Raw genomic sequence first — 27,580 nt, 5'->3', positions numbered from 1 at the left:
AGGCCACAATTTTGTTATCACCATGACAACAAAAGCCTCTCGGCAACTATCTGATGATAGGAGTGTGGGGGCGAGTATCAACCACTACCAAGATGTCGATTTATAATCTCTCTCTACATCTACTTAAACAGAGTTCACTGCACATTAAATCTAGTGTATGATAGAAAAATAAGTCTATAAGTGTAGCCAGTTCAGCTCTGCCTCAATGTTTGTTTCTGTGTGACAGTGTGCATGAGTGTGCACAAGTGTGTGCTGTGGGCCAATCTCTCACAGTTTCTTGGTCTACAATATAGCGTTTGATAAGTCTGCTGTGCTGCAGCAAACATAGTGGAGGATAAGCGTATGGTGTTAGAACTATGTGTGCAGGAAGTGGCTAAAGCCCTGTTTGGTTGACTAAGAAGAGTAGCAGACGACAAGAAGGTGGAAAATATTTTTTTCTAAAGTCGCCATTTGTACTTGAGGAGGAGTGAAATCCATCAGTCTGTGAGTTTTATTGGCCCCTGAGAGAGAGAGAGAGAGAGAGAGAGAGAGAGAGAGAGAGAGAGAGAGAGAGAGAGACCAATGGAAAGAGACAGAGAGCCCCTTTCAGGTGGGAGCCAATGCATATCTCTCAACTTTATTTGACAGCTATTTCACGTAGACAATTCTTCAGGGGCCAATAAAGCACAGAGACAAATGGATTCACTTTCTGTCTGAGCACAAGTGGAGACTTAACATGCAAACATTTTTCACATCATTGCTTGGCCTTTCCCTCTCTCTCATTTGGCTTGATCATCTTGAACCACTTCCTGTGTGTAACTCTCCCACACACACAAACACTTCATATATTCACTCATATTCACCTTCTGTACACACACAGATCAGAGTCCGTAGTGTGAAATGCATTAATAGATTATGTAAGTAACAATTTCCACTGATCTTTTTTTTCCTGTCACTCAGCTACATACAGCAGGCATCTCTGGAGGTGTCAAGCTACCCTAAATATAGCTCAATACCTTTTTCCAGCTCAACCCACACTTCCTCACAATAGCACTCTGCTCACATTATTGTAACATACTGCATCCAATAACAACGTTTACAGGTCATGTTAGTAACAGCCATATTTCGTAGTTAAAGGTAATAATGACACATCAGAATGCCAACAACTAGCCTGTATATATCTCACTGCAATGGATACTGAAGAAAGCAGTGCTGTGTTGACTAATTGGTAACATAAAGCTACTTCACTCCTCAGAAGCAATAGATAGTCCAACATTCACTATTAATTATTAATAAAACATTTACACTACCTAATCTCTTGCCTCTTACTAGAAATACTATAAACCTTTATAAATATCCTATCGTGCATTTTAAGATAGGCTGTATCAAAACTGTAAACCACACTGGGGCTATAATATCCTGGATTATTTGGAATAGTTTAACCCTTTGAAAGCCTTAAAGTTTGTATTAACACTAGTTGCAGTTTTAAAAAAAGTTGATTCTTGGAAATTAAATGAGATAAAGTAGGAAGAGGGCGGAACAAGGAAGACGGGCGTGTGTGTCTGTGTGTGTGTGCGTGCGTGCGTGCGTGCGTGCGTGCAGGAGACGCGGTAGTCTGTCGCTCGGGTGTTACGTTCAGGTGCGCCTCACCCTCAGAGGTGAAAACTTCTGAAGTCGGTACGATGGATTAAAAAAGATCAGTAGGCAGTCGTTTATGGAGAAAGATCATGTCGATGCACCGCTTCAGCGTCACGGAAAAGGCCGATTGAAGTGAAAGCGTCGACCGACGGTAAGAACATAAAAACTCTTCGCTCATTCAGGGCGTAGATGTTCACCTGTTGTACTAAATGCACACAGCAGCTCATCACTACATTCTTTGTCTCTGTACTTTTGGTCGTATCATACTTGATGTATCTCTCTACGATGGCTATTTCTGATTTTTACCCTTCAGTTTAGCAAACATGTAATCTATTCTATTAATAGGATTACAATAAATCTAAAATTAAAAAAGTATGTAAAATTGTAGTTGTATAGTTTATGATGCTTTTTTATCTTGTAAAAACTTTAATTAAAAAATACTTTTGAGATGAGATAGACGCTCATAAACCTGGCATGTTGAAACATCAGTTGCCTGTCTTTGGTTTAATGTAGAAAATAAAGGCTATCATCATCTGTACATGGCCTTTTATGTTGCCTGTTGTAATTTTTGTCCCTTAATAATATATGACACATAACTGCAATGCGCAAAATGCTTTTTTGGAGGGAAATAAAGTGCTGTAATATCTTTGGCACTGTTTGGTAACCCATGAAGGCAATGCTCTCTGTGCTTTGTTTACACAAACGAATGTAATGCATTACTTCCTGGGGGATTAGAAATATTAGTCACTAGTTGTTTCCATGCACTGCTGAACCTTTCAGCCACAGCACTTAGCAAAAACAGCCTATGTGCAAATATGCAGCATGAGTCTCATCATGTGGGCCACAGTAGTGAGACTAAAAAGAAAACCCATTATCACCACAGCCTGACACATAGCAGAAACTGACGTGCAATGAAACCACAATGAACACATAGTGTGTGTGTCTTTTTACATGCGTAGCACTACCCTGCTCATATAACTCATATTGTCTCCGCTGCAGTACTAGCACGCTTTGAGAACACTTTTTTTTCTTCTCCTCCCAGGTGTTTTGCCTTGTCTTATCTTTGTGATGCCTCCAAAAAAGCAAACAAGCTAATCTCCTCCCTCGGCTGTCTCATCAGCACTTTTCATAGCTGATGTAAGACATAATCAACAAACAGGGAGAAACTATACCAATAACAATGGCTGGTATTACCCCTATACCCCCGCATCCTTGCATGTAGACAGGTGCAGGTGCAGGTACTGTCTAAGCCTGTGAGGTAGCAGGTACAATGTGTCACTGAAATGTGGCGTCACTGTGGCCAGGGCCCTCATATTCTGTCCTCAGCTAGCACCAACCAGGGGAGTATTCACTTTCACACAAGGACAGTGGACTACTCAGTAAACCAGGAATTGACTTGATAGCGAGAGGAAATTAAAAAAACAAACAAAAAACACTGGGAATGGGAGATGGGGAAGTGGTGACGAGAGAGGGAGCGATGACAGAGATGATAGAGTTTGAGTACCCTTTTCTCTCCAAAGATGCTCTTCAGATCTGAATGCTCGGGGTGTGATGTAAACCGAAGCGACGTGAAAATCACTCCAAACTGTAGGGCTGCGAAAAGAGAGGAGAGAACGAGGGAAAGAGAAGAAAGACAGTGACAAATGAAAGAAACGACTTGCTGACTGACGAGGAAGGGAGAAAAAGCTCTGCCAAACTGCATTTTGCTCCAAGTGTTGAAAAAGAAAAATAATAAGTCAGATTTTCAGGCACAAAAGTAACTGATTGCAATGATGAAAAGGTAATGTAATCTATAATGAGCCATCATTACAGTATCAGTGATGATGAAGCTGATGATATGAGGAGATTCATATTTATTATAAGTAAAGAATTTTGGCTCTTCTATATGAGATTGCTTTTCTTTAGTTAATTAGATTGATGGATCGGTCACTTTTGCACTGAGAGACTATTCAGAGCAAATAAAACCCACGTCACTTAAAAGAAGAACTGAAGGGAGAGTAGTACAAGGCACAAAAATAAACACTTTAAGGCATTTTTCATCTACTGTGTACAGGCGTTGTAACTTTTATCCATTTATCCACCCACACAACAGCACTACTCAGCTCAGCCTAATACTCACCCTTCAAGTCGGCAGAAAATTGCCTTTTACTGTAGAAGAATCTATGTGAGCCTGACTGTATATTCTGTTTTTTTTCATTTCCCCTCTTTGTATTTTTCACCCTTATTCCCCTGCTATACACTGCTGCAGGTTTCTAATGACTTTCCTCACACTCTCCACATTCTCCCCAAGTTCTCGTTTCTCTGTTTCCAATGCCTCTTTCCTCATCCCATCTTCCCCCTGTATGGCTCTTAGGTTGGGGGCCCTAATCACTCTGTCCATGAGCTAACCAATCCATCACACCTCCTGCAATTTCTCCCTCTTCAGCCATCCTCTGTCTTCCTGTGCTCCCTCTGCTCATACTCCTCTCCCCCTCCTCTCTTCTCCTGTCCTCTCCTCTCTTGTCATGTCTGTATCCATGAGGAACCCACCCCAGCGCCGGCGCTCTCTGGGTCCTGTCTCACCCAAACGTATCTATAGAAACCTGTCCGTCAGACTGAGGGGTGGAGAGTCATCTGTCGGCGGGGAAACAGACGCACCCAAACACCTCGGCAAGTCTGCAGATGCTGTAAGATATTTGGTTGTCATTTTGAGGGGAAGTCTGGTTATTGTGACAGAAATTATGAGATCTTTCTTTGGCATTACATGCTGACTCTGTGTCACTATGAGTTCTTTATTCCAGGCTAGACTTCTGGTCTGGTTTATGGTTTGATTTACGTCCACTGGCTCTTTCCTTGTACAGCATCTCTACCTCATAAAATACATTTCTCTTTTAGTATGAACCCTCTTCCTCTGTCTTTCTCCCAACCCCTGGCACTGCACCCTATTCCCTGCTCCCCATTAGTACAAGACCCTGTGGGAGGCAGTGGAAAATGAGGACACTTTGGCGGTACAAAGCCTGCTGTCCAGAGACCACACCAACTGTGGAGGAGGAGGAGGAGGAGCAAGTATATGGGAGAGAGGAGAGAAGAAAGAGAAGGACTGGGAGAGAGACAGGGAGAAGGGGGTGAACAGGGTGAGCGAACAGGGTCTGGTCCCCCTGGACGTAGCTGCCCTCACCCACAACTCCCCTCTGCTCCATGTGCTGACAAAGGCGGGAGCCAGACATAACCCTGTTTGTGAGTGTTAAGTTTGAAAAATATCATTATGTGTTGTGAAATGTGTGAAAATGTGTATAATACATTTGTGCAACTACATATAAACTGAATTTGCTTTAGTAAAAACATCAGTCTTTTGGGACTGGATGGTTTTTAAATTCTGTTGTAAGGCTTCACTTTAATGAAATGCAAATCATATACAGGTTCTGTCCTTTCTCTTGCTCTCTACGTTTTTCTCGACTGTATTTCCTCATCAGTGAGCCGACCAGCGGAATGGGCACTCAAGCTGGATGCTCTGGTGGAACTGGCAGGTAAACGTGTGGAGGAGAGGAAGAAGGAGTTATTGAGGAAGGCAGGGGCAGGGCCTCAGGCACAGGCTGACGTTCACAGACAGATCCGCCTCTGGAGCCTCAGGCTGCAACTGTACTGCCGAATGAAGCAGAACTTCCAAAACACAGGTCAGTGGTCTTAGGTCAGCTTATGGCATTTCTTAAACCGTGCCTTGGGACACAAATGAGGTCACAGGCTTGTTTTGCTGCAGTCCTTAGTTGCTAGTACTGGTATTTTTGCACTGGTATTTTTTTTCTTCCTTGTTGAAACTCAGTCTCAACAAGATACAATAATACAGTATTATAGAATACAATAAGATACAAGAAGAAGTTTTTTTTTTTACAACTATCCTCCACAAAGCCCGTCCATCACTGCTGACAAGACCACAGTGATCAGGTATTCAGCCTAACTTCTTGCTTAAGTTTTACCAAATTCCCATCTGGGCTCTTGCAACTCCTACAGTAGCTGGCCTTTTTAAAAATCTCCATCCATCCCTGTTCAACTCATCCAAAATTCAGCAGATTGCCTTGTCATCAAGCTTTCCAAATTCTCCCACACCCTCCGTCCTGCCAGTGGCTGCTTTTATCAAATTCAAAACCTTGGTTCTAGTAGATATATGCTTAGAGATCCACACCTGTGAATATCCTCGAGGCCTTGTTGGAACCTGTGTTCAGCCATTTTGGGCCTCTTAGCTTTCCTCTCTCTGCACCAACTCCTTGTGCAGTGTCAAGTCTTCTCCCTTCTGGCTCCAGTGGTTGAAACTGTACTTATTGTAATTGCTCCATATAAATGTCTCTCCTTAGCTCTCATTTAATTTCTTTTTCAAGCACTTCCCTTCCCTGACTATTTTGTGATCACAGTGTCATTGTAAGGGTAATAAGGCTCTGGCTCTTCTTTTCGGAGTGCAGTAAAACTAAGTTTTCTCTCATTACAAATCTGTCTGGATGGTCAGCTAATGCTTAAAATGTAAAATATAAATGCATTTTTGTCTGAGGCTTATGATTTAATCTATTCACTTCGGTAACAACTTAATTTGAGCAAACTACAAAACCCCCTTGGGCTACAATCAAGGAGCAGAACACAATGCAGAAATTCATCTTTTATCAGAGTAGTGGTGAGGTTACTATTGTATTACTAATATTATGACAGTTAACTGATCCCTTTAGGGAAACTCCTTTCACTAGCTCTATTCACAGAGCTGATGAAGATTCAGTGTCTTGACGAAACATAGAGCTCAAGAAGAAGATCCTCTAAACTTTACCAGCAACCCTGCTGCTCCAGTTAGGTTGGATGGTTGGTTAGGTTGGGTTAGGTGCAAGGAGAGCTAGATTCTTATTAATTTGTTAACCTGTGGTTGTGGTTGTCCTCGACCTGTAGTAAACTAATAATAAAGATTACTGATATTTGAATAGGATAGAGTTTGGTCAGACCAAATACAGTACAGTACATTTATTGTTGTTGTAGTATGAGAATTGAGTAGTGCTCATTTTGAACATTTGTCTGTCTTTCACATGTTTCACCCAGAGCTCCCTGGCCCTCCCAGTCATGTGTCCATACTGGTGACCAGCACATCCTCTCTGTTTGTGGCGATCAAAGAGCCGGAGGGTGACACCATGGGGCTCATCACCCGCTACAGAGGTAGGTGTTGCATGACAACACTTTACTGTAATATATTATTGATGACAGATGGGTGGAAGGGTGAATCAATAGATGGGTTAATAAGAGCTATGATAGAAACATGAACAGAGGCATGATGGATATATAAAGGAATTAATGGAGAACTGAGTATAATCAAAGTCCCAAACATTTAGGCTGACAGGTATAAAAGCTCTATATTTATGCATCTCGTTTGGCTTCTTTATTCTTGTTACTCAATTTTACAACTGCAAAAATGTCATACTTTAGCCAAGGGTAGATTAAGCCTAGGAACTGCAAGTTCTCACAACTGTAAACACGCAAATCCTTAGTTGTCCCCTATGGTGGTTTTGAGTAAAGCCAGAAGATCATCTGTCAGTGAGATTGTTTTGTGTTCACAGTGGAATGGAGCACCTCAGCCAGCTTCAAACGCATCCTTGGCTCAGGCCAAGTTACAGAGACCAAGAACCCCTCCTATAGCATCAAAGGACTCACAGCAGTAAGACATCCAGCACCCACACACACACACACACACACACACACACACACACACACACACACACACACACACACACACACACACACACACACACATCAGGACATCCACAGATGCTAATTACAAACACATACAAAGATATACACAGGCACATTCTTATATATGCTCCCTAAACTATTCATATATATGTATTTATATAAATAGTTTAGGGGGCATGTAATCATGCACACACATATAATACACACTCAATAGCTCTTGACCCAAACACAGACTGCTCCCCTGTCATCATCTACTGTACTGAACCACTTCCCCTAAGAGAACACTTATCCCACTCAACTGGCTTACTTAAAGGTACACTATGCAGGATTTGTCGGTTGGTGTTTGTAAACACATAGCATTCAAAGTTGGCCCCTCCTCCTCGGCTCGACATCAGAGTGTGAGAATGAAGCGAGCAGTTGTGGTCAAGTTAGCTAGAGAGTGAATGAAGAGAGCTAGCGGCGCAGGCCAGAACAAAGCCGTGAATCAGATAAATAAAACATTATTTTCTGATTGTTTCATGACAGTGACGTTCTAAAACACAAATAAACACACCCACACCTCTGCACAACCCTGCAGGATGGTGCCGCATCTCCGTATTTTGTGTGAACGCAGAGATTCATCCTGTCCACTGTGGCCTCTCTGCTCTGTGTGTGTGTAGCTCAGCCCCGCCTTCAGTCAAGCAGACACACAGACCTGCAGCTCTTTATACATCCATGACACAGAGACAGAGAGCAGAGTAAGCAGAGGCGAGAGACAGAGACAGAGACGTAACCTGGTTGCTACGCCACGAGTCCCAACCTCACACCCTGCACGCTGTTTTTGACTGAGAGCTACACAACCACTGCCGAAAGATTGATGCCCAGAAACGAACCAAACAGAGTAAAATAATAAGAAAATAAGAAAATACAGGCAGAGGGCAGAGTCTCTGCAGATAAATACACCGCCACACACTTCTAGGGGGTCATAAGTGATGATTGAGATGGATTACTTTTTTATGAATCTATACATAATTTTTAGGAAAATCCTGCATAGTATACCTTTAATCAGATGAATTAATAATGAGAGTGGTACATGATTTCTTTGTCCCGGAATGGACAATTCAGATTCATAAGGTTAATGAATGGTGATAATTTGGTGGTCTGCATTTGTTTCTTCAAATGCAGGGAGTGCATTACTTTGTGAGAGTGAGTGCCTACAATGTGAAAGGATGGGGCCCGCCTCAGTGCTCTACTCCAGTCAGCGCTGCCCCCTCCAGTGAGTATACTGAATTGCAAAACTTTGATGAATGTGGACCTACTACTTCGAAATGGCTCCATTCTTTTTCTCTCTGTCTCTGTGTAATGAAATTACTTGGCTGACATCAAGCTTAATGTGTAAGGAATAGAATCCACTCATGGTTGGTAGATTAATGAATTATTAAAATGTGGAGGATTAAAGATGTCACTGTGAGTCAATGGGCCTTGTACCTGCTGTGAGTTTGAATTCAGCTCATGATCTTTCTTGCATGCCTTTCCCTCTATCTCGCTGCATTACTTAGTGTAACTTTCCACTTTATACTGTGCAATGAAGCAAAAAAATTCCACACAATGTATTTTAAATAGAGAATAGAGACAAAAAATATCAATATCAATATACATTAGTGATGTTCAGCATGTTGAAGCATCAGTTAGACAACACAATCTAACTTGAAATTCAGATTCAACTAGTTTCATCAGCTCAGAATGAATCAGCATTGAAACTTTTAGAGTCACAGCTCACAGATGGTCTCTCATACAATCACACTGGCCTCCTAATCACCAAGATACGAAAAAGCAGATACAAATGATTTTTCCCTAATTGCATAACTCTCTTTCTTCCTTCGCAGGTTGGAGAGAATGCATCGGTGTGAAGTCGCAGTTCAGAAACCATGAGGGTCTAGTGAGGAAACTGCTGGAAGATGCCAGAGAACCACATTACAGAGGATTCTGCATAGGTACTAGTACCCAGTCAAATATCTTGTGTGTGCACAGTGAATGTACTTTGGTAGATAAAGTGATTCTCATCCCTTCTGGTCCTTTTCCCCTCTACTCCACAGAGAGATCTAAGCCCCAGAGTCCCAGCAAGCGTATGTCTATGTCTCGAGGCATCAAACAACTGTTCCAGTCCGCCACCAAGTTTGTTCGCCTCCTACAGAGGTAGCGTTCCATCTGTCTTACCTGTCCTACTGTGCCTGAAGGGTATGGGGAGTGACGGATTAAATGTGATGCGATTACAAGAGTGTAGACTACAAAGTATAAGTCTAAACTCTTACCTGTTACAGTTATTGAAAAAGAACAGTAGTCACATTAAAGCTGATGTAGCCTCAAGATTAGTGAAGAGTTCTTTTGAACAGGATGACGCTGGTTGAAATGACTGGACTGTGGAAAGGGACTGATAAATGCCTCTCGCTGCCTCAAGAATTCAATGGATGACTTTCACCACAGTAGCTCACAGTGGATAAACGAGACAGTTCCTGAGTAGTAACTGCATGAATATGAACAACTGTGCTTTGAAACCACTGCATAGATTATTCTAAACATGGCAGTTTGAAGGAATTGCTTTTTGAATGTAGACACAAACATCATTTGCATTATTTGAAATAAGAATTATTTCCAGCTAATGTGATAACAGCATGATTTGAATATAAATGTATTCAAACAAGAAAAAGAGTCCACAGCTATTCTCTGTGAGGTTGTGCTTAGTTTAGTGTGTTAGCATGGTAACATTTGCTAATTAGCACTAATCATATAATACAGCTCAGTCTGATGGGATCGTCATTAGTTTGGCAGGTATTTGGTTATAAAAACAAACTATTGGACAGACAGAAATTTTGACCTGATGATGGCGCTAGATGAAATGTCAGGGGATCAAAGTATTCAAAATTCCATCCAATAGATGAAAATTGATTTCATGCTTTTACTTCACTTGAAGTATTATAGACTGTACTTTCTCTAATTTTCATCTGATGAGACAGTTTGAAAATCCACTGGACAATGTCAAAATTAACAGCAGCAGTTTTATTGTTTACTTTATTGTTTACATTTTATAGTCAGTATTGACATTGATAAGTGAAAGTATTGTGACTGTAACACAGAAATAGAGTAACTGTTGTTGAATTTATCTGTAATTTATCTGTGTTCTGTGTCTCTTATATCAATCTCATTAGGGGCGTATACTTGGCAACAGTGTGCTACCACAAGGAAAACATCCTGTTGACAGCTGAAGATCAACTCCCACTGGTGGAGATCCAGTGCTGCTCCACCTCCATCACCCAGGACTTCCTTTGGTTTGCCAAGGTGAACCATCAGTAGACTCATGTATACAGATGCATTGTTGGTACCTTGTAAATCCATTTGGAACACAGTCATTACATTACACATGTAGTCACTGTAGTCTTCCATTATTTAATTCATTTTTTTCTACTAAATCAATTATTCAGAATGAAGGATATTTAATTTTCTGTGTGAATTGCAGTTTAAAATCGAATGTCATTGTGTTCTTGTAGTTGTCCTGTGCATGGCAACAAGTGCCCTGGCTCCAGCAGGCCCTTTCCTCTGCTCATTCATCTCCCTCCTCCCTCCTTCAGAACAGGCACAACATTTTAAAAGCTGTTTCCCAGCTGCAGGTAGGAAGTTAAGCGGCTTATTCTGCCTGATAAGAAGCATCAAAAACAGTTAATTGCAATTTTAATTACCTTGTTACATCTCTTCTTCCCCCCACTTTTCTTGCTTCTGCCTCATTTTATCTCTACCTCCATGTAACCCCAGAACCTGTGTTTCAATGCATTAATCCCTAATAACCTCAAATTTATTCATTGTCGTGTTTCTATTTTACCTCTCCACATTTCTCTGCCTTCAGTCCTCCCTGGGAACAGAAGACCTGGGCCAGGTGTATTATGAACCTCTGAAAGACCGGCAGGGCAATGTACTACTAGTGACTCTGAAGGAGTTCCCAAACCCTCCTGGGTGAGAAAGACTCTTTTGTTACATTCTGTTAATCCCCATCAGACCATTTTTCTCCCTCTCACAAAGAGCATACAGCATCAAGAGAGGTTTAACCTCTGCCTTCTGTTTCCACTGTCTCCAATTTGTCACTCAGTTTCTTAGTCATGTCGCCCTGACTCCCAATGAAACGAACATTTTCAAAATCTACATGCTTTAGACTGACCCAAATCCGAATCAACCTTGCCCAAAGGAGATACTTTAATAACCTAATCAGGCATCAGGCTGGGCTTGCTTAGCACACATGCAGAATCATACTTTCAGGATATCAAGCCATGTTATGACAAACAGTATGAATCAATCACACTCATAGGTAGTTCTATATGGTTGCTTTTCACTTTCACACTGACTTGTCTGCTCCGCTCAAAGCCCTCCTGACCCTCCGCTCCACTGGATGCCCCTGGCTCGTCTGGAAAAGAACCGCAGCAGAACTCCTCTACTGCCTGAGCCCACTGCCATGGACATGCTCTATGAGCAGCTCAAGGTGAACCTGGGTTTGTGTGTGTGTGTGAAAGAGAAACAAACAGAGCGAGTCTAACATCAATGACACAGAGCAGCAGCTATGTGCAACAGAATGTATTGAGCACTGAGTGCATAGTGACTGTGCGTATTGACTTTCCTGACAATTATTGAGCCGTGTTTTTCTCTCTTGTGCAACTGAACGAAAAAATATTGGAATTCATTTGGCAAGTCTAAACCAAATTAGCCAACCAAATGAAAAACAAAATGAGACTGTAAATAAAAGGCCTCTAAACATTATATCCTATTAACATCTCTTAAAATTTTCAACATAATATCTATTTCTCTCTGTTCTCCAGGAGAAGCTGTCCTTCCACAGGCATAGCATTCAGTGGACCCAGCCGGGTCTGTACGTGGGCATCCTGAAACTGTGCAGCTCAGTGGAACAGATCAGGGTCCTGGTGCCACAGAGGCTGCCCAATCTACTCTGCCACACACGGGTCCGACACAATGCCCACGTGTCCAGGTAACACAGTTCACACATTAAACTTTGGCAGCCCAGCACAAAATACAATGTGCCAAATGATTAGTTAAGAAAAATTATCTTTTATTTTAGCTCATCAACAGCAAATTATGTATACTTTACACTGTTGCTGGGTATTTATAAAAGCATACTGCATCACAGTTGCTGCCTTCTGGCGTTGTAGAAAACCAATATGCAAGATTTGACAGTTAGCTGCTGAAATTGGATGCACTCATCCTTATAGGTTTTTGTACCTAAATTGTCTCAGGAGTGACATCTTCCCTTACTTATGTTTTTTTTTTTTTAATGCATTGTCATTGTGTGATAGAGAGGAGTGGGAATGGCTCCAGAGTCATGTTTACACCACGGCCAATGGCAGCGCTCAGGATCTGTTGCGTGGCGAGGACGAGAGCTTGATGGAGAGCAGTGGGCTGGTGGAGTTCGTCAGGTCACTGAGAGCCGCAGTCACTCATCTCCTGACAAAGCTCAACATCCCCCTCTACAGGGTAAAAAACGTTTCAAATAGACACCTCGAAATTCTTCTTTCTTAACAATTAGGTTTTCATTTATGCTAATTTATCGTCACGCTTGATTTCGTAACAGATTTTCATAACATTAGGACATATTTCTGTAATTCTATCTGCTGTATGACTGTGTCTCTGACAGGCATATCAGTATGGTGTGTACACCCGGGAGCTGGTGCAGTTTGGAGACAAGCTGTCCATGCTGCTGCTGCTGCCCCCAAGTGAGGACTTTAGCTCCAGCTACTGGCCTCTGGTGGGGACCAAGGAGCCTGGCCTCACCATGCCCCTGCAGATCTTTGAGCTGGGTAGGTGGAAAACTATTGTTGCACAAGTCCATGATTCCTGGATCTGTCTCACAAAAGTACGTTTTTCAAGCAGTGCTGAGAGAGAATGCCACTAAAAGGGGAGCTAGGCTATGCCACTGGGAGCAAGTGTAAAAAAAATGATTCATAACGTAAGAAGTCCTTCATGTTTGGTCTACTGTGGACTTGGAGGTTAGAATAAACTACCGGGCAGGGTAATCTTCCCTTACTAAGAACAGCATAGTGTCCTGAGGACCTTTGACGTTAAAAAATGAGAGCATGACATAAGAACAAAGTGAAAGGAGTTTTTTCATATGTCATACATCTCATTAAGATCAATAAATGTGTCTCATCTTCAAAGGAACCACAGGAAAGAACCAAAAACCTCTAAAAAAAAACCCCCAGCAACCCTTGAAATGCATTTCAACCATTGCCAGTTTCGTTGGAAAATGTAAAATGCTTAAGGTCTTTTGAAGATGAGTTACTTTTATTGTTTTTTCTTATCTAATTAGTCCTTTGATCCTCCTTTCCATCCCCACTTTAGGATCTGTTTTGATTCTAATTTAAATCCATCTTTTCTTTTGACCCTTCTCGAAAATTCCCACACTAAAGCTACACTAGAGTCTGCTAATGAGTTCTGAGGCTTCTTCTCGTACCTTTGATGTAGTGATTTCTCTTTCCTCTCAACTCTGGCTCATCACCAGTTCACTTCTGGACATATGATCGGGACTTCCTGTCCCAGTATTGCCAGGCCTGGGTGAGGCTGGAGCTGGACACTCATCTGGCCCAGCAGGCTCTGCGGGAGGCGCTGGACACTAAGGAAGTGCAGGAGGCCCGAGAGCGCCTGAACCACATCACTGAACTTGCACAGGTGAGATCGTAAAGGCAGTATCAAATATGTAAAGGTGAACTTAGCCAACTTACTGATATGTATCAGTCACAGCCGCTGTTCCAAATCCACATCCCAGTTGTCTCAAAGCTTAAAAATTATTCTTTTCTCTGTCTTTTTCTACATCTCTTTCTCTGTGACTAATGTGAGTTTAATGAGAGAAATGAATAAGAGATAAAGGCTTTTACTTGGATTCACCCATCAGTGTATCTGATTTGTATTTTTAATATTTCACGTAAAGAAAAATCACCATTATTAATTCATTTAACTGTTTCAGTTCCTCTGTTGTTCTTTATTAGAAGTCCTCTAATGACTGTCACCTTGTGCTGTTTTCTTGTTTCTTTAGCGTCTGGATGTGGTGTGGCGGGATGCCCGCTGGATTATGGACTGTCTACAGTGCGTTCGGTCCAAACAGTGGGTGGGGGCGGTGCCTCTAGGCCTGGTGATGGGAGGAGACCCACCACCACGTCCTGATGGTGAGGAAGAGGAGGAGAGTTTGACTGCCAGACTGACATGGCCCCATCGGATACAATCACAGAGAGCCATTGCAGGTAAAACGATGATGTGGAAGTAGATGGACATGTCTCCAATTATAATCTAGTACCATTTTCAGCATTGAGTCAGCCAAGAAAATAAAAAAAAACTAATTTAAATTCTTGTCAACATCCCATGGTTTCCATAGATATTAAATATGACATGTTTGAAGATATTTTGAGTGTAAAATAATGCTGAAGATATACAAAATGTCCCATTTGAGACAACGCTGTTGTAATAAAAGGAGGCACCTCAAATTTGCATATGATATATCTCTACTGAAGCATTAAGGAGCAGATGTTAAATATATATTTAACAACAACAACACAGAAAATATGTCTAATATTGAAGCTGCTTGAGGCTAAATTGAAGGCAAATGTAGAGAGCACTGGTGTCCGCACCATCTACACCATGAGAAACTATGTTACTCTCGCTCTGCCCTCTTAATGTCTGCAGTCAAAGTAATTGCTGATGTAATATGCAGCACTAAATTAACTTGCTTCAGCTGGAATGCTTCTATTAAGAGATTAAAATTAAGATTTTAACTTCTCCCTCTTAACTTCTGTTTGCTTTACCGTTTCCCTGTCAGAGAGTTTAGTCAGTGTGACTCCACCAAATGTCGTCACTGCCGAGGTCTCCGCTCCAACAGGAATCATGGATGTCCCTGAAGAGGTGTTAATGGAAGGCGTCGCCAAGGGAGGGTACCCTGTTGACATCAGCACCCAATCAACTCTGGACTTGACAAGCATTGGCCAATCAGAATTAGAATGTGCAAGCACTTTAATCGAATCTGGACTGGAGCCTGCTGCTGTTGGACAGTTGGAGGTGTCATATACAGATGTGAATGCACAGGAGTCCTACAGTGGGGAACAGGACTTCTCTTCCAGCATCACTGATGTAATCCAGCCGATGGAGATGGCGGAGCTGGCGGACATTTTGCCCACGCTGAGTCTTATTGATGAGGAGACCCCCAGTGGCCCGGCCACACCATCAGTAATGGATATGCTAGAGAGCTTTGGACTGGGGATTGGTGAAAACAACACCTTCTTTGCCTTACAGAATTCAGACTTGATCAATGAAGCCGGATGTCTGTCGCAGCCCAACCTGCACTACAACAACAGCAGCAGTGTGAGAGAGACACACTGTGAGAACACAGTGTTACATGGAGAAGCCATGTCTGCCTCTCATGCCATGATGAATGATACAGGTGGTGACGTGCCTGTACTGAGCTGGGATTTACCTCCAGACGCTACAGAAACTCAGCAGGTTTCCAGCAAGGGAATGTCCTTTCCAGTGAGGAACCAGGTGGAGTGGGAAAGACCCTCTAACAGCTCGTCCTGATACTGACTCAAGTATCGGCCTACTTCAAACTTCTAACTTGTGTCAACTTAAGACTGATCAGTAGGCTGCACAGTAGCACAGTTGATTTGCAGACAAAGTTGTACATCACTCTAACCAAGTTAGATGTTTTTGGCTTGGCAACAACTTTGCTCTTGATCCCTGGCTGTCGATCAGTGTCCCCCAGCCCAGTTAATATTAAATGTGGCGGAGGAAAATTCAAATGAGATAACTAGAAGCAATTTCATCATGATTGATGTGAAGAATTTTTTAACAAGACACCATAACTAGACTGATTTATGTCCTTTGCACATTTTTGGGCCTGTAGTTTATCTTTTTTGACATTCAGTCCATTAGAGCTTGTTGTGTGAAAAAACTAAGCTATAATGGTGTTTTTTATGACTTGAAAATCCAACAGTTACTACAGTACAAAACAACATTGCTGATTGTTGCTGCTAGTAAACAAACTCATTAAATGCATATAATCCTGCACAATGGACACATTTGCTTTGCAGTCTAAGAAAAGCTGTTATACTGTACATATATGTAATTGAATAGCTGTGGTTCTGTTTGGTTTAACAAGTATGGTATCCAAGTTCCACCTCAGTTAAAACCTAGATATCTAGATCTAACTATCTTTTCTCTTTAGAAAATATTTATTTTGTCTGAAACATCACTTTAGTACAATCCACGAAGTAGTGTGTTGGTTTTTTGTTTTTGTATGGCACCCAAAATGTGGCGCCCCCCCTAAAAAACCCTCAAGATGTCAACTTAGAGTTGTGAGAGAGGATGATTTCTTCCAAAACTACTCAAAAGTTTCATTTATTGCCTGCATTTACCTACTTGGTAGCATATGCATCACAAAAACTGTTTTCTGGGTCTCAATTTATTAAGGAGCATGCAAGCCATTCATATTCACGTCCGTTCTCTTTTGCATGGAGGAGATTTGGCCTTTCATTGTTGCATTTGTATTTACTGTATCTTTACCTCCACCTGCATAGCACATCCAACCAGAGTCAGCCAGAGATTGAGCTGCAGCCAAGGAAACAAGCAGAATTGTTAAATGTCTTGGGACTAATAACCAGAGAGAGGGAGGGAACTGTGCTGATGGGTTTTGGAGAGGAATTTATTAAAGGGAGTTATGACAGGAACAGTGTAGAGGGGAACAAAAGGCTATGGAGAAATAATGGGCATGTATGAGGCAGAGTGAGGTGGTTTTCCTGCTTTAAATCCTGCTATAATTTATTTACCACAAAGCTACATAATTAAGTGATGTACTGAAAACACAAGATTAGAATACAGTAGGTTAAAATACTAGATTAGAATAAAATATGTTTGTCTTTCAGCACAGTGCCTTACAACAAAAAGCAATATATGGCTATCTTCACAGCAGTTTTTTTTATATTTTTTTATTGACTGGATTTCATAATTCATTGGAAGGTAGGAATGATAAATACTAAAGTGGGTTAGCCAAAACAACATTCCACCCCTTCAACATAGGAATATGGTAATGCATGTAACATTCAATCATGAACATGTTGTTTATCATGTTTCCATAAGGTCATTATGTATTAAACTGTTCAGTGGGTTGAAATGGCCTAAACTGATATTAAAATACCATTAAATACTGCCTTTTTGCCACCTTTTTTTTTTAGCAGTATTCCCTATATTTCTTTTACTTTTTGTGTAACAAGAATAAATCGATGCCTTCAGCTTTTCAGTTCAATATTTTAAACCCGCTGCACATCCATGGTACACTCCAATAGGTGTGTTGATATATTTTACATAATTAGACCTCGTCTCAGCGCTGTGTGGGCACACACAGACTGAGCTTGATTGACATCCCCTCACTCTCCTGTTGCACCTGTTAAGGCCAGACAATTAACACATTATTCACCCTTATTGGGACTTTGAGTTTGCTGACCTCATCATAGCTCTGTGTAATTTCAAGAGTCTAATCAGCCGGAATGACTGAAAATATATTGTGTGGTTTGAACAAGGGCTTTAAGATATTTAATTATACAAGTTATTGATGAAGTATATACACACTAGAGTTTTACTGGAGATAAGTGTTACATTAAATACGTCTCATCCTTATGACATAGTGAAAACATGGGGACAACTACTATGGGGTACAAAGTGTGTGATATTAAAATTCTAATTAATGCAGAGCCAGTTCTGCCCAACATCAAATTGATGCTGATTAGGAGATCAAAGCAGAACTTAATCACTTTCTAAAATGAACACTCAAAATTTTAGTCAGTCATTATCATTCATTATGGTTTATGGTTATCTGATCAGTTGTATTTCCATGGGAAGCCTCTAAGGCATCTAGTATGTGTACTGTGGTTCAGTGGAGACACACTGATCAGGTTAAACTGGTTGGTTAACCTCCATAGACACAGTCATTAAAGATTATGCTAAACTGTATTGTTTGAACATCACTGATCATTTATCGGTTTTAGTTGTGTTAATTCAACCTTTGTGGTTACCCAACTATCAATAAACAGATAAAACTGTGTTGGATCAATCTCATACAGCATGTTAAAACCAAGGTAAATATCAGTGAGTGCACAGCTACAATAAAACAGGTGAGACTGTGCTTGGTCAACCTCAGTTCCCTGTTAGAATACATGTAGGAAAACATTCAGTCGTTTTCTCAAACAATAGTTTCATTTTGAAAGATTGTACCAGAAGTGATGGTATAGTATTATATCTGTCTTGACGCTAGGTGTGGCTCAAAGTTGACCTGACTGTATTAAATTTATTGGTGTTCACTGCCATCCATAGTCACAGTGGATGAACTGCAACAGCCAGTTCAACATGTTGAATAAAATTATTACTATATATTTAGCATAATTGATGTAAATATTTTTTGCGACCAACTTTTTTATTAGCCTCTCATATAATACAAGTGTGACATGGCACAAGTGTGTGTTTACAACTGATTAATTGATGCAAAGTAATAAAAATAACTGAAAAAATAAAATGAAGGCAACAATGAGGAAAACAAAAATAAACCTATTAATACAATTCAGTTAATTCAGCTGTGCCCCTCCCGCTGCTCTCCAAATCATGTTTTAAAAAAAAAATATATACACAATTATACATCCAAATAGTCTTTCAGACTAACTTTCAAATACAATAAACTTCAGCAGCAGTTTACAATAATGAGTGTTCACTACCATCTAGTGGTCACACTCAGGTACTGCAATACAACATTAAATAATGTTGTATTGATAACTTGAATAATAACCTTTATTATCCATATTTATAAGTAATTATTGTGTTTATATTACCAAAAATACAATAGCATCCGTACAGGTAGTAATTATATTGATAAAGAGCTGTTTTCAGTTAACAGTTTACTGTGCTTTAGTGACTCGGGAAGATATATTAGAATCAGGTGTTTTTACCGCCCTCCAATGGCCATAATATTGAACTGCAACACATTCAATTCATAAAGCATAACTTAACTACTAACTTGACCACCAGACAACATAACTGTTGTCTGGTGGTCAACCGTCATCCTCTAAGTCTGACCACTAGAAAACAATTACATGACAATTAATGATCATGACTGTTCATTCATTTCGGTTTGTGTTAGTTGGCTCACTGTGTAAGATAAAGAGATAAGATGTAAGAAAGAGGAAATTCTTGTACCATCAATATCCTCATTGCAACAGAAACACAGGGTAGAGAAAGACATTAATCTAACACTATGTACAATAAACAAAAATAAAACGAATAGAGGAAGAAAAAAATAGAACAGTATAGCCTTTAAAATACGCACCAAAAAATCTTTAATAGCAATTTTAGAAAGATAGCATATTAGCCCTCACCTGCCTCCATCATAATATCAAATTATGTGCACATTTTCAGTAGTGAGATTATTACGGTGGACACACAGTTTTCTGGCATGGAGACAGTAGCCTATGTGATGAGTTTTCTTCGCCATTATAAATAATTATATTTTTAGGTGGGTTATTCTACGTCACGGTGGCAGTGTGGAGCTGCAGCTCTTCGTGGACTGCGGCTGTAAGAGGACGTTTCAATCAAAGCCAAAGCTCCAACAAACGGAATCCATCTCCTGTATTTTCGGTCACTGAATAACCGGCACGTAAAAGGCATAGTTTCTCTAATATGTCGTCACCTGAAATTGCTGCGTCACACGAAGGTATGTCGATTAAAGTTATCACATCGAGTCGGTGCACAGGGCAGCATGTTGCCATTACACCTCAGTGTACCATGTAGACAGAAACAGTCTCTTAAAATATTAAACATGCTATCCAAAACCAAACAACCTGATCCGATATAATATAATATAATATAATATAATATAATATAATATAATATAATATAATATAATATAATATAATCTTACATTTCTCTCGAAAATGGTGAAGTATAGACCTTTATACTTAATGTTCTTAACCCTTACATACTGTTCAGGGTCAAATTTGACCCAGTTTGTCATTTGACAGCAGTAAAAATACCCTAAACACTGTATTTTAGCCTGAAATTTGATGACTTCTCCTAATGTGACCCAGAATATACAAAGATTTTTGTGCAACTGATCCACATTTTTGTAGTGTTTGACGCATTTACTCAAAAAAATACCAATACTAGGACCACTATATAGTGTGTTGTAAATGTTTTTTCGGGGTTGCACTGGCATCTGTGATTATATTTTTGTACATCGTTGCATTATTCAGTTCAAGGGCTGCTATGTTACAAAACCAAAAAAAATAGAGTTGAAAAAAAGAAAATTAAGTATTACATGAAGTATTTAGAAATATCTGCTTCAAATATGCTAGATATCACTACCACTACTACTGCTCAGATAATTATAAAAGTAATACATGTATATATGTTCTATGACTGTAATTTCTCCACAGTCTGTGAAGCGTCACTCCCTACATCAGTGGCTGAACACAGGATTGTTCTGGTGGGAAGGACAGGAACAGGCAAAAGCTCCTCAGGCAACACCATCCTGGGCAGGTCCGCCTTCTGGGTGGATGTCTCCCCCTGCTCGGTCACCACACAGTGCAAGAGGCAGACTGGGACAGTAGACGGGTGTAGTATCTCTGTGATCGACACCCCGGGGTTCTTCAACACACAGTTGTCCCCTCAGGAGGTTATAGCAGAGGTGGGACGGTGTGTTGTCCTGTCCTCTCCGGGACCTCACACCTTCTTGGTGACCCTACAGCTTGGCAGGTTCACCCAGGAGGAGAGGGACGCCTTGGAGTGGCTCAAGGCTACGTTCGGGCCTGGAGTCACCAGGTTTACCATGGTGCTGTTCACCTGGGGAGACCAGCTGCACGACAAACGCGTCGAGGACTTCTTGAAGGAGAGCGATGAGCTGTCGGAATTTGTCAGCAGCTGCCATGGAGGGTATCACGTCTTTGATAATAGCGGACATGACAGGACAACAGGGTATGCAGAACAGGTCGTGCAACTTCTGAAAAAGGTAGACAAGCTTGTTGAGGACAATGGAGGCGGTTGCTATAGCAATGACATGTTCAAGGAGGCTGAGAGGGCCATCAGGGAGGCACAAGAGATGATGCTGGGACTAAGAGAACATAAGGTGGAATCCCCTCAGAGGGAGGCTGAAGACAAAGAGGAGCCGGGACCAGAGTTGGAGAGGAGGAAGAGGAAGGAAGAGGAGGAGAAGAGGAAGGAGGAAGAGGAGGCCAGGAAGAGGGCAGAGAGGCTGTTCTGGTGTGAGCTGGTGTCTGCGATGGGGAAAGGTGCAGCAGAGGGGGCAGGGATCATGGGAAAAGACAAAGGGAAAGGGAAAGCTGTGAAGAAAGCGAAGGTGGTGGAGAAGGCAGCAGCTCTGGCAGCCTCGCCGCTCTCCATCAGTTCAGCTGCAAAAGCGGTGGGAGGGGCTGTGAGAGAAGGAAGTAAGGTGTTATACAAACACCGCAAAACTTTTCTGCACTGAGAGATCCTTGACATAGTGGGCCTGAAGTATTTATGATTCATATGATTCATCATTCATTCAGATATGATGATGCGTGAAAGAAAGTCACTTAACTGTGTTTTTCCATTGTGAATCATACATCTAATGCTATCACTCTCTGTTTAGCATCAGCACAATGCACCGACATTTTTAAGAGCATACTGTTACATGTGTGTATGTGTGTGTGTGCATCCGTGCGTGCATGCATACATGTCTGTGTGTTTATAGGAGCTCCAAAGAAAAGTAAACATCCTAGTGTGTTTCACTGCATGTGGGTTGGTGACGAAGAACATGACCACACCTTTGACTTGAGATAATTCACGTTATAATAAAGGTAATATCATAAAAACTGTGTGCAATTCAAATAACTGTGGACCAACACATTTGTAAGTGTCAAAAACAAGTTCATGTGTTATAAAAATTCTAATTTCTCTAATGATATTTTCCTATTTTTATCCCTGACAAAACAAGACAGTTTGGTCAAGGTGACAACTTCAAAAACATGTTTTACTGAAACGTTGCAGCAGTTATTCTTTCTTTGGCTTCATTTATGACAAGACAAAATGTTTAGCCCTTTTTTCTCCCATGAAATAGAAATACATTGAAATAGAAAAGCCTACAATTGAGAAGAAATACATAAAAGTAACATACTTGGCAATAAGGGAAAAACGTTTGCACATAATACAGTAAGCTATCCGGGGAGTGTCTAACACTACAGAACCAAAGAGGAAAAAATTGTGGAAGATTAGAGAGTACAATTTTACAAATGTAAATCATTGGGCAAGACTCAAACACACAATGGTGACTGGATAAAGTGTAGAAACCTTTGACACGAAACTCTGGGCACTCTGTATCTCTAACTGTACCGTGTGGAAACTAAAGCTATGATCTACCTGAGTGCTGTACAGAAATACTACAGCCAACCTCATTTACATTTCTGTGGATTCGACATTCTAACAGCTTGTATTAAACAAAATAAATGTCACAAACTGCATTCAGCTGTTTCCACAGTCTCTCTCGGCACATTAAAGGAAAAATAAAGACAAACAGTTTCCGCAGTGTTGCTTAGATGCATGAATTTAAGCTCCATATGCACATCAGGGACACATTTCCAGTGTCACCTTTGCATCTTATGGAGAAAAAAACCCAAACATACATCACAGACTTTCAACCACAACAGCGTATGTATGCACACACATGCATACACACACTTGAAAATACACAGACTCACACACAAAGTACCAATCAAACAGAAATTCAATTTCTAGAGGTGCGCTAGTTTCGGTCTATAGAATGACGTCAGACCATAAGTCCCATTGCTAAAGACATGTACAGTTGAAGGGCAGGTCTGTGTTCAGATGCTGAACTGTAGCAGGCACAGTGGAGACACGCTTTAAACGGGCATCGGCAGGCTCATCTTTGCATTCCCTCGAAGAACTGCGGACGGGACAAAGAGGGACAAAAGAAGAGATAAGAAAAGAGTTTGGCTCAATTTTTGCCACTCCTTTGTTTACCAGGTGAGTGACACCAAACTTTACATCCTCCTCAACTGGAAAAGTAGGATTGAATCTCACAATAGACAATAAAGAATACAATTATTTTTTCTTTTAATCACAACACACAGCTCAGTTGTCTGACTAGTTTAGCACAGTGAATTAATCGGTTACACTGTAGTTTTTATTACTAATTCATTGTCTTGGTCATTTGTCACTGAAAAATACCAAACATTTGCTGGTTCATATATACTAAGTTTATCTTAACTTCTTTGGTTTCTTATTAAAAATATTAGTTTGGGTTTTTTGGCACAAAGGACAAAAGTTTGGACTCTTATAACGTCTAGTAAGCATTCGTCATTATTTTTGATCTTCCATAGATGAAGTGATTGATCAGTTATTCAAGAAAAGTCAAAATACCTGTTAGTTACAGCTCTATGGATTAGGACTATAACATAACAATAATGACAACATCTCCTCAACCATCAGCCAATAGTCTCAACTCACCCCTTGTGAAGTAAAGGTAGAAGAAGTCGCAGTAGAAGATGGTCTGCACAACGCCAGACACCACAGCAATCTGGTCGAAGAAGCCCTCGGTGTGGTAACGCCACACCCAGTTGGCTATGTAGAGGGCTCGGTAGAGGCCGAGGAAGAACAGGTAGTGGGTGGTGATGGATTCTGCCTCGCCGGTCTTGGTGATCATGAAGAGTTGTGGCATTATGGCCACTGCCTCCAGGAAGATGGAGAAGGTCCACAGGATCTGGGTGGAATCAGTGGGATGGAAACAAGTAAGTTTTATTGAAATGACACTTGTAAGCCAAAGTGTTAAAAGGACATCAAAAGAAGTGTTGTGTTTGGGTGATCTATATATGCAACATTAAAAACCAAAGGTAACTTAAACTGATTGTAAAAACCTCAAGCTGCATTTTAGTCCTCAGTGATCTTTAGATATAAGCGTTTTTAAGTTTTTCTACACTTGGACACAAATGTATGAAATTTAACTGGATCATGTCATTGTATTCTTGGCTGCAGAGGCCATCAGAAGTAGGCCAGTAGTAGTTTACCTCCATTGGGGTGAAAGCATAGTGCTCCAGGAAGGAAAGCCCGATGACTGGCACCAACAGGAACTCCACGCGGAATGAGTCGTTCTCTGAGTCGTAACTGTTCCTGAAGCGCATGTAGATCATATAGACGGTGGCATAGGACAGAGCTAGGAACACCACCTGTGAGAAGATTACAATAGTGATTATGAATGTTCACTGAAACACTGTTAGTAAGACATGCAACCCATCAGCGGCTGCTTTGCAGGTCTAACTGAATGCTGCCTGCCTTGCATAGTTATACCGTGTGTATGCACCTGGATAGAACCTATATGAGCTGCTGTGTGCGCCACTGACAACATCTGAGGACAACATGTTGTCTATTTTTGTTGTAGTTTGGTGAAATTGTAATTATTCTCAGCATGAGCTCCACTAAGATCAGTTTGTGTTTTAATTGAGGTTAGTTTGTGTTTTACAGTATGTGTGTAACCGTGTGTGTGTGTGTGAGAGTCTGGATGTAGACACTTACCTTCATGACTGTGTTGTAAGGAGAAATGAAGACAGTGAATAAGTCAAGGTATCTGGTGGTGAACACAAGTGCAAACAGCACCTGAGACTTCCCAGAGATGCCTGGAGGGACATAAAAGTTACAACAGTTTAGAGATGCAGATTTAAATTGTGTAGTAAATGATCCCAGCAGACGTATAGGCCAATATTTGGTCCAGGACAGATTACAGAAATGTGCAGAAGTTGTTATGTTTTCCCCAATTTTACGAATTAACAGAAAAAGTATCCAAGAAGACAACTGCACTGTAGATTCAGTTTGATTTAAAGATGCAGGCTGCTGTATATGACTGTAGGTGGGGCAGACAGCAGATTGCTTTGTTAACATTGCCACGTAGCTTCCACTCTTGTAGAACTATCAGCATCATGCAAATACCCTCCTTAATGTACTTGACTCACATCTTTTGTTATGTATCACACTGTATTTGCGCACTGCGTCAATGCTCCATCTATAGAACCGCATGCATATAATTATAAGGAGGCTGTGCGATCATAACAGTCTGCAGTAAACACAGAAGCCAGAGTCTGCCTACCAGCACAGGATTTGGACCTCCATATCTTCAGTAACAGGATGATGATCGCCACCAGATGTGACACGTCACCGGCCAGACGAAAGACGTTCATATTGTTTATGTTCAACAAAATATTAAAAAAACAAAACTTTGGTACAACTCCTTAAAGACCTGACACGTCTGCAGGCGGCGGGACGGGGCTGTTCAACGACCAAACGCACACTGTTTGCGTGCAAAAAAATAAATAAAATGACGAGATAAACAGCTGCACGGTAAACTCCAAACTTGGCTCGTTATCTCAACGCATGGACGTGACGGATGAAATGTCTTTCTATTCCGCTCACAGGCTCAGCTGTGTGTGTGTATGTGCAGAGGTCCGAGAGCAAAGTTGGTTCAGAGGAGGTGACGTGGCTGTCAGCTCAGACTGCAGGAACCAGCGTCAAGTTACGCAGCGTCAGAGTAATGTCCGGTTCACTGTATTCACAGTAAAACTCGCATTAAGCAACACACACACATCCTTCAAACTGCAGCCCTGTAACTGAACAAATAATGCAGAAGTTCAACATGTGGCTGATAAGAGATCTTTCATTGAATGGTAGAGTTCTGCTGTCTGAAGCTGAGCTAAAGCTGATGTGTCCTTATCATTGGAGAGATTTTATCTAATTTAATTTGGAGGAACTAATGTCATTACTTAAGAAGCTTTGAAACGTTAAATAATACTTTCAGAGTGAAATGGTTTACTAATTTGATTAAAGAAGAGGAAAACATTTGGAATACCTTACCTAGATATGTATTTAGTTTAAGGGTGGAGTTAAATTTCTGCTTAAATGTGATTATAAAATTGATAAGTTACCTGTAAAGTTATTAAATGTTCATAAAGAAGCTCTGCTGGCCTGGAAACTGATTAACAAACAGAATTTTTCACCAACTAATTGCTACATTTGGCATAGCAAGAATATTTAATATAGAAATAAATGACTATATTATGGACAATGGGTTAACAGTGATATTGTATTGGTTAAACAGCTTGTTAATGCTGATGGTCAATTACTAACTTATAATGAATTCCTCTGAATTCTGGCTCAGTAATCGAGGTTCAATGATCGATCCATTAAGTAGTGATATATTCTGTGGAAAAGTTGAGATCACCAAGAATAAATGCTCAAATAAATACATCAGGAGTTACATACAAGCTGTAACTCTGCATCCAGAAAGATTCTTTCGGGCTTTGCTTTATGGAGAAATTAATTGGCAGAAATTTAGCTAGTTGGTGTTTCCTTAGTTAATATTGAATATTCTTTCAATTTCTGTGAATTAGAAGAAGAAACAATCATTTGTTTTATCACTGTATGTATACAGAATATTTTGGGTGGATGTTCAGCATTGTATAAGAAGGAAAACTGGACAAACAATCTAATTTCAGGATAAAGACATTTATATATTTTTGAATGTCATGAGAAGGAAAAAGATAAAACTAATTATATTTTTGATAAACTTCCTATAGACTTATGATACATTATTTTGAATTTGTATGACTTTTTCTTTCTTTTCTTTCTTCTTTTCTTGTAACTTTGTATATATACCCCTGGTATGGAAAGTTTTGAGTTGTGTTTTCTAAATTAAAGAAAAAACAACATGCTCACTTCCTCCTCCTCTTCCTTCCCCTTCTTCTTCTTTTTCCTTCTCTTTCTTCTTTGGGGTTTAACTGCCGCTTGCATCATTGGTGTTGCATTACTGCCATCGTCTGGAGTCAGTCAACTCCTACAGTCAACTCTTACAGTTTGTCAGATTTTTACTATCAATCCAGATGTCAATCCATAAGACATCTGACCAGACACTTCCTGCCTTGTCCACTTCCACCACACTCCAATTTGCCCTTCAAACCTGCTCCTGTCAGCCATGATCTCATTCCCTCCATCATGTCCTTTCTTTCTGAGGTATGTTTTTTGCAGTTAAATGTTCTACTGTTTCTGGTACCTGACAATGTTCACAAAGTCCAGTTTGATGCTCCCCTATAATGTGGAGAGTCCTGTTCAGGTTACTGTATCCTATTCTTAGTCTGGTCATCACTACCTCCTCTCTTCTATTTCCTCCCCTATTTCTCTC

At 40.7% G+C, this 27,580-nt stretch overlaps 3 protein-coding genes across 3 annotated transcripts; 2 read left to right on the top strand and 1 right to left on the bottom strand.

Annotated features, from left to right (window-relative positions):
• Positions 1–1,583: 1,583 nt before the first annotated feature.
• On the top strand, positions 1,584–16,390 carry LOC121885004 (ankyrin repeat and fibronectin type-III domain-containing protein 1-like). Its single transcript, XM_042394165.1, has 19 exons — positions 1,584–1,768; positions 3,866–4,283; positions 4,560–4,833; positions 5,070–5,270; positions 6,667–6,780; positions 7,179–7,276; positions 8,476–8,566; positions 9,177–9,284; positions 9,387–9,486; positions 10,497–10,626; positions 10,836–10,955; positions 11,189–11,295; positions 11,701–11,815; positions 12,150–12,316; positions 12,642–12,819; positions 12,980–13,142; positions 13,844–14,010; positions 14,375–14,579; positions 15,152–16,390. The coding sequence occupies exons 2-19, from the start codon at positions 4,122–4,124 to the stop codon at positions 15,901–15,903; spliced, it is 3,252 nt and encodes a 1,083-aa protein (XP_042250099.1). The 5' UTR covers positions 1,584–1,768; positions 3,866–4,121; the 3' UTR covers positions 15,904–16,390.
• A 3,016-nt stretch (positions 16,391–19,406) lies between these two features.
• Positions 19,407–22,268, top strand: LOC121884915 (GTPase IMAP family member 7-like). Its single transcript, XM_042394020.1, has 3 exons — positions 19,407–19,539; positions 19,880–20,077; positions 20,799–22,268. The coding sequence occupies exons 2-3, from the start codon at positions 20,044–20,046 to the stop codon at positions 21,845–21,847; spliced, it is 1,083 nt and encodes a 360-aa protein (XP_042249954.1). The 5' UTR covers positions 19,407–19,539; positions 19,880–20,043; the 3' UTR covers positions 21,848–22,268.
• Positions 22,269–22,354: 86 nt separating this feature from the next.
• On the bottom strand, positions 22,355–25,939 carry kdelr3 (KDEL endoplasmic reticulum protein retention receptor 3). Its single transcript, XM_042394022.1, has 5 exons — positions 25,496–25,939; positions 24,928–25,028; positions 24,423–24,581; positions 23,866–24,118; positions 22,355–23,302 (listed from the first exon to the last, which is right to left on the bottom strand). Exons 1-5 carry the CDS (start codon positions 25,584–25,586, stop codon positions 23,259–23,261), a joined length of 648 nt encoding a protein of 215 aa, XP_042249956.1. The 5' UTR covers positions 25,587–25,939; the 3' UTR covers positions 22,355–23,258.
• Between the last annotated feature and the right edge of the window lie 1,641 nt (positions 25,940–27,580).

The sequence above is a fragment of the Thunnus maccoyii genome, chromosome 18 (genome assembly GCF_910596095.1).
Source record: "Thunnus maccoyii chromosome 18, fThuMac1.1, whole genome shotgun sequence".
NCBI classification, from domain to species: domain Eukaryota; kingdom Metazoa; phylum Chordata; class Actinopteri; order Scombriformes; family Scombridae; genus Thunnus; species Thunnus maccoyii.
Note: the sequence above shows the minus strand (reverse complement) of the source record. Positions and strands in the feature narration are given on the sequence as shown.

Bases quoted from the DNA above. Each gene is read 5' to 3' on its own strand.
- LOC121884915 (XM_042394020.1), top strand. From the start codon at position 20,044: ATGTCGTCACCTGAAATTGCTGCGTCACACGAAG. The intron at 20,078-20,798 runs GTATGTCGATTA...ATTTCTCCACAG, and splicing joins AATTGCTGCGTCACACGAAG to TCTGTGAAGCGTCACTCCCT.
- LOC121885004 (XM_042394165.1), top strand. From the start codon at position 4,122: ATGTCTGTATCCATGAGGAACCCACCCCAGCGCCGGCGCTCTCTGGGT. The intron at 6,781-7,178 runs GTAGGTGTTGCA...TTGTGTTCACAG, and splicing joins GCTCATCACCCGCTACAGAG to TGGAATGGAGCACCTCAGCC. The intron at 14,011-14,374 runs GTGAGATCGTAA...TTGTTTCTTTAG, and splicing joins ACATCACTGAACTTGCACAG to CGTCTGGATGTGGTGTGGCG.
- kdelr3 (XM_042394022.1), bottom strand. From the start codon at position 25,586: ATGAACGTCTTTCGTCTGGCCGGTGACGTGTCACATCTGGTGGCGATC. The intron at 25,029-25,495 runs GTAGGCAGACTC...ATGTCCCTCCAG, and splicing joins GAGGTCCAAATCCTGTGCTG to GCATCTCTGGGAAGTCTCAG. The intron at 24,582-24,927 runs GTAAGTGTCTAC...ATCTTCTCACAG, and splicing joins CTTACAACACAGTCATGAAG to GTGGTGTTCCTAGCTCTGTC.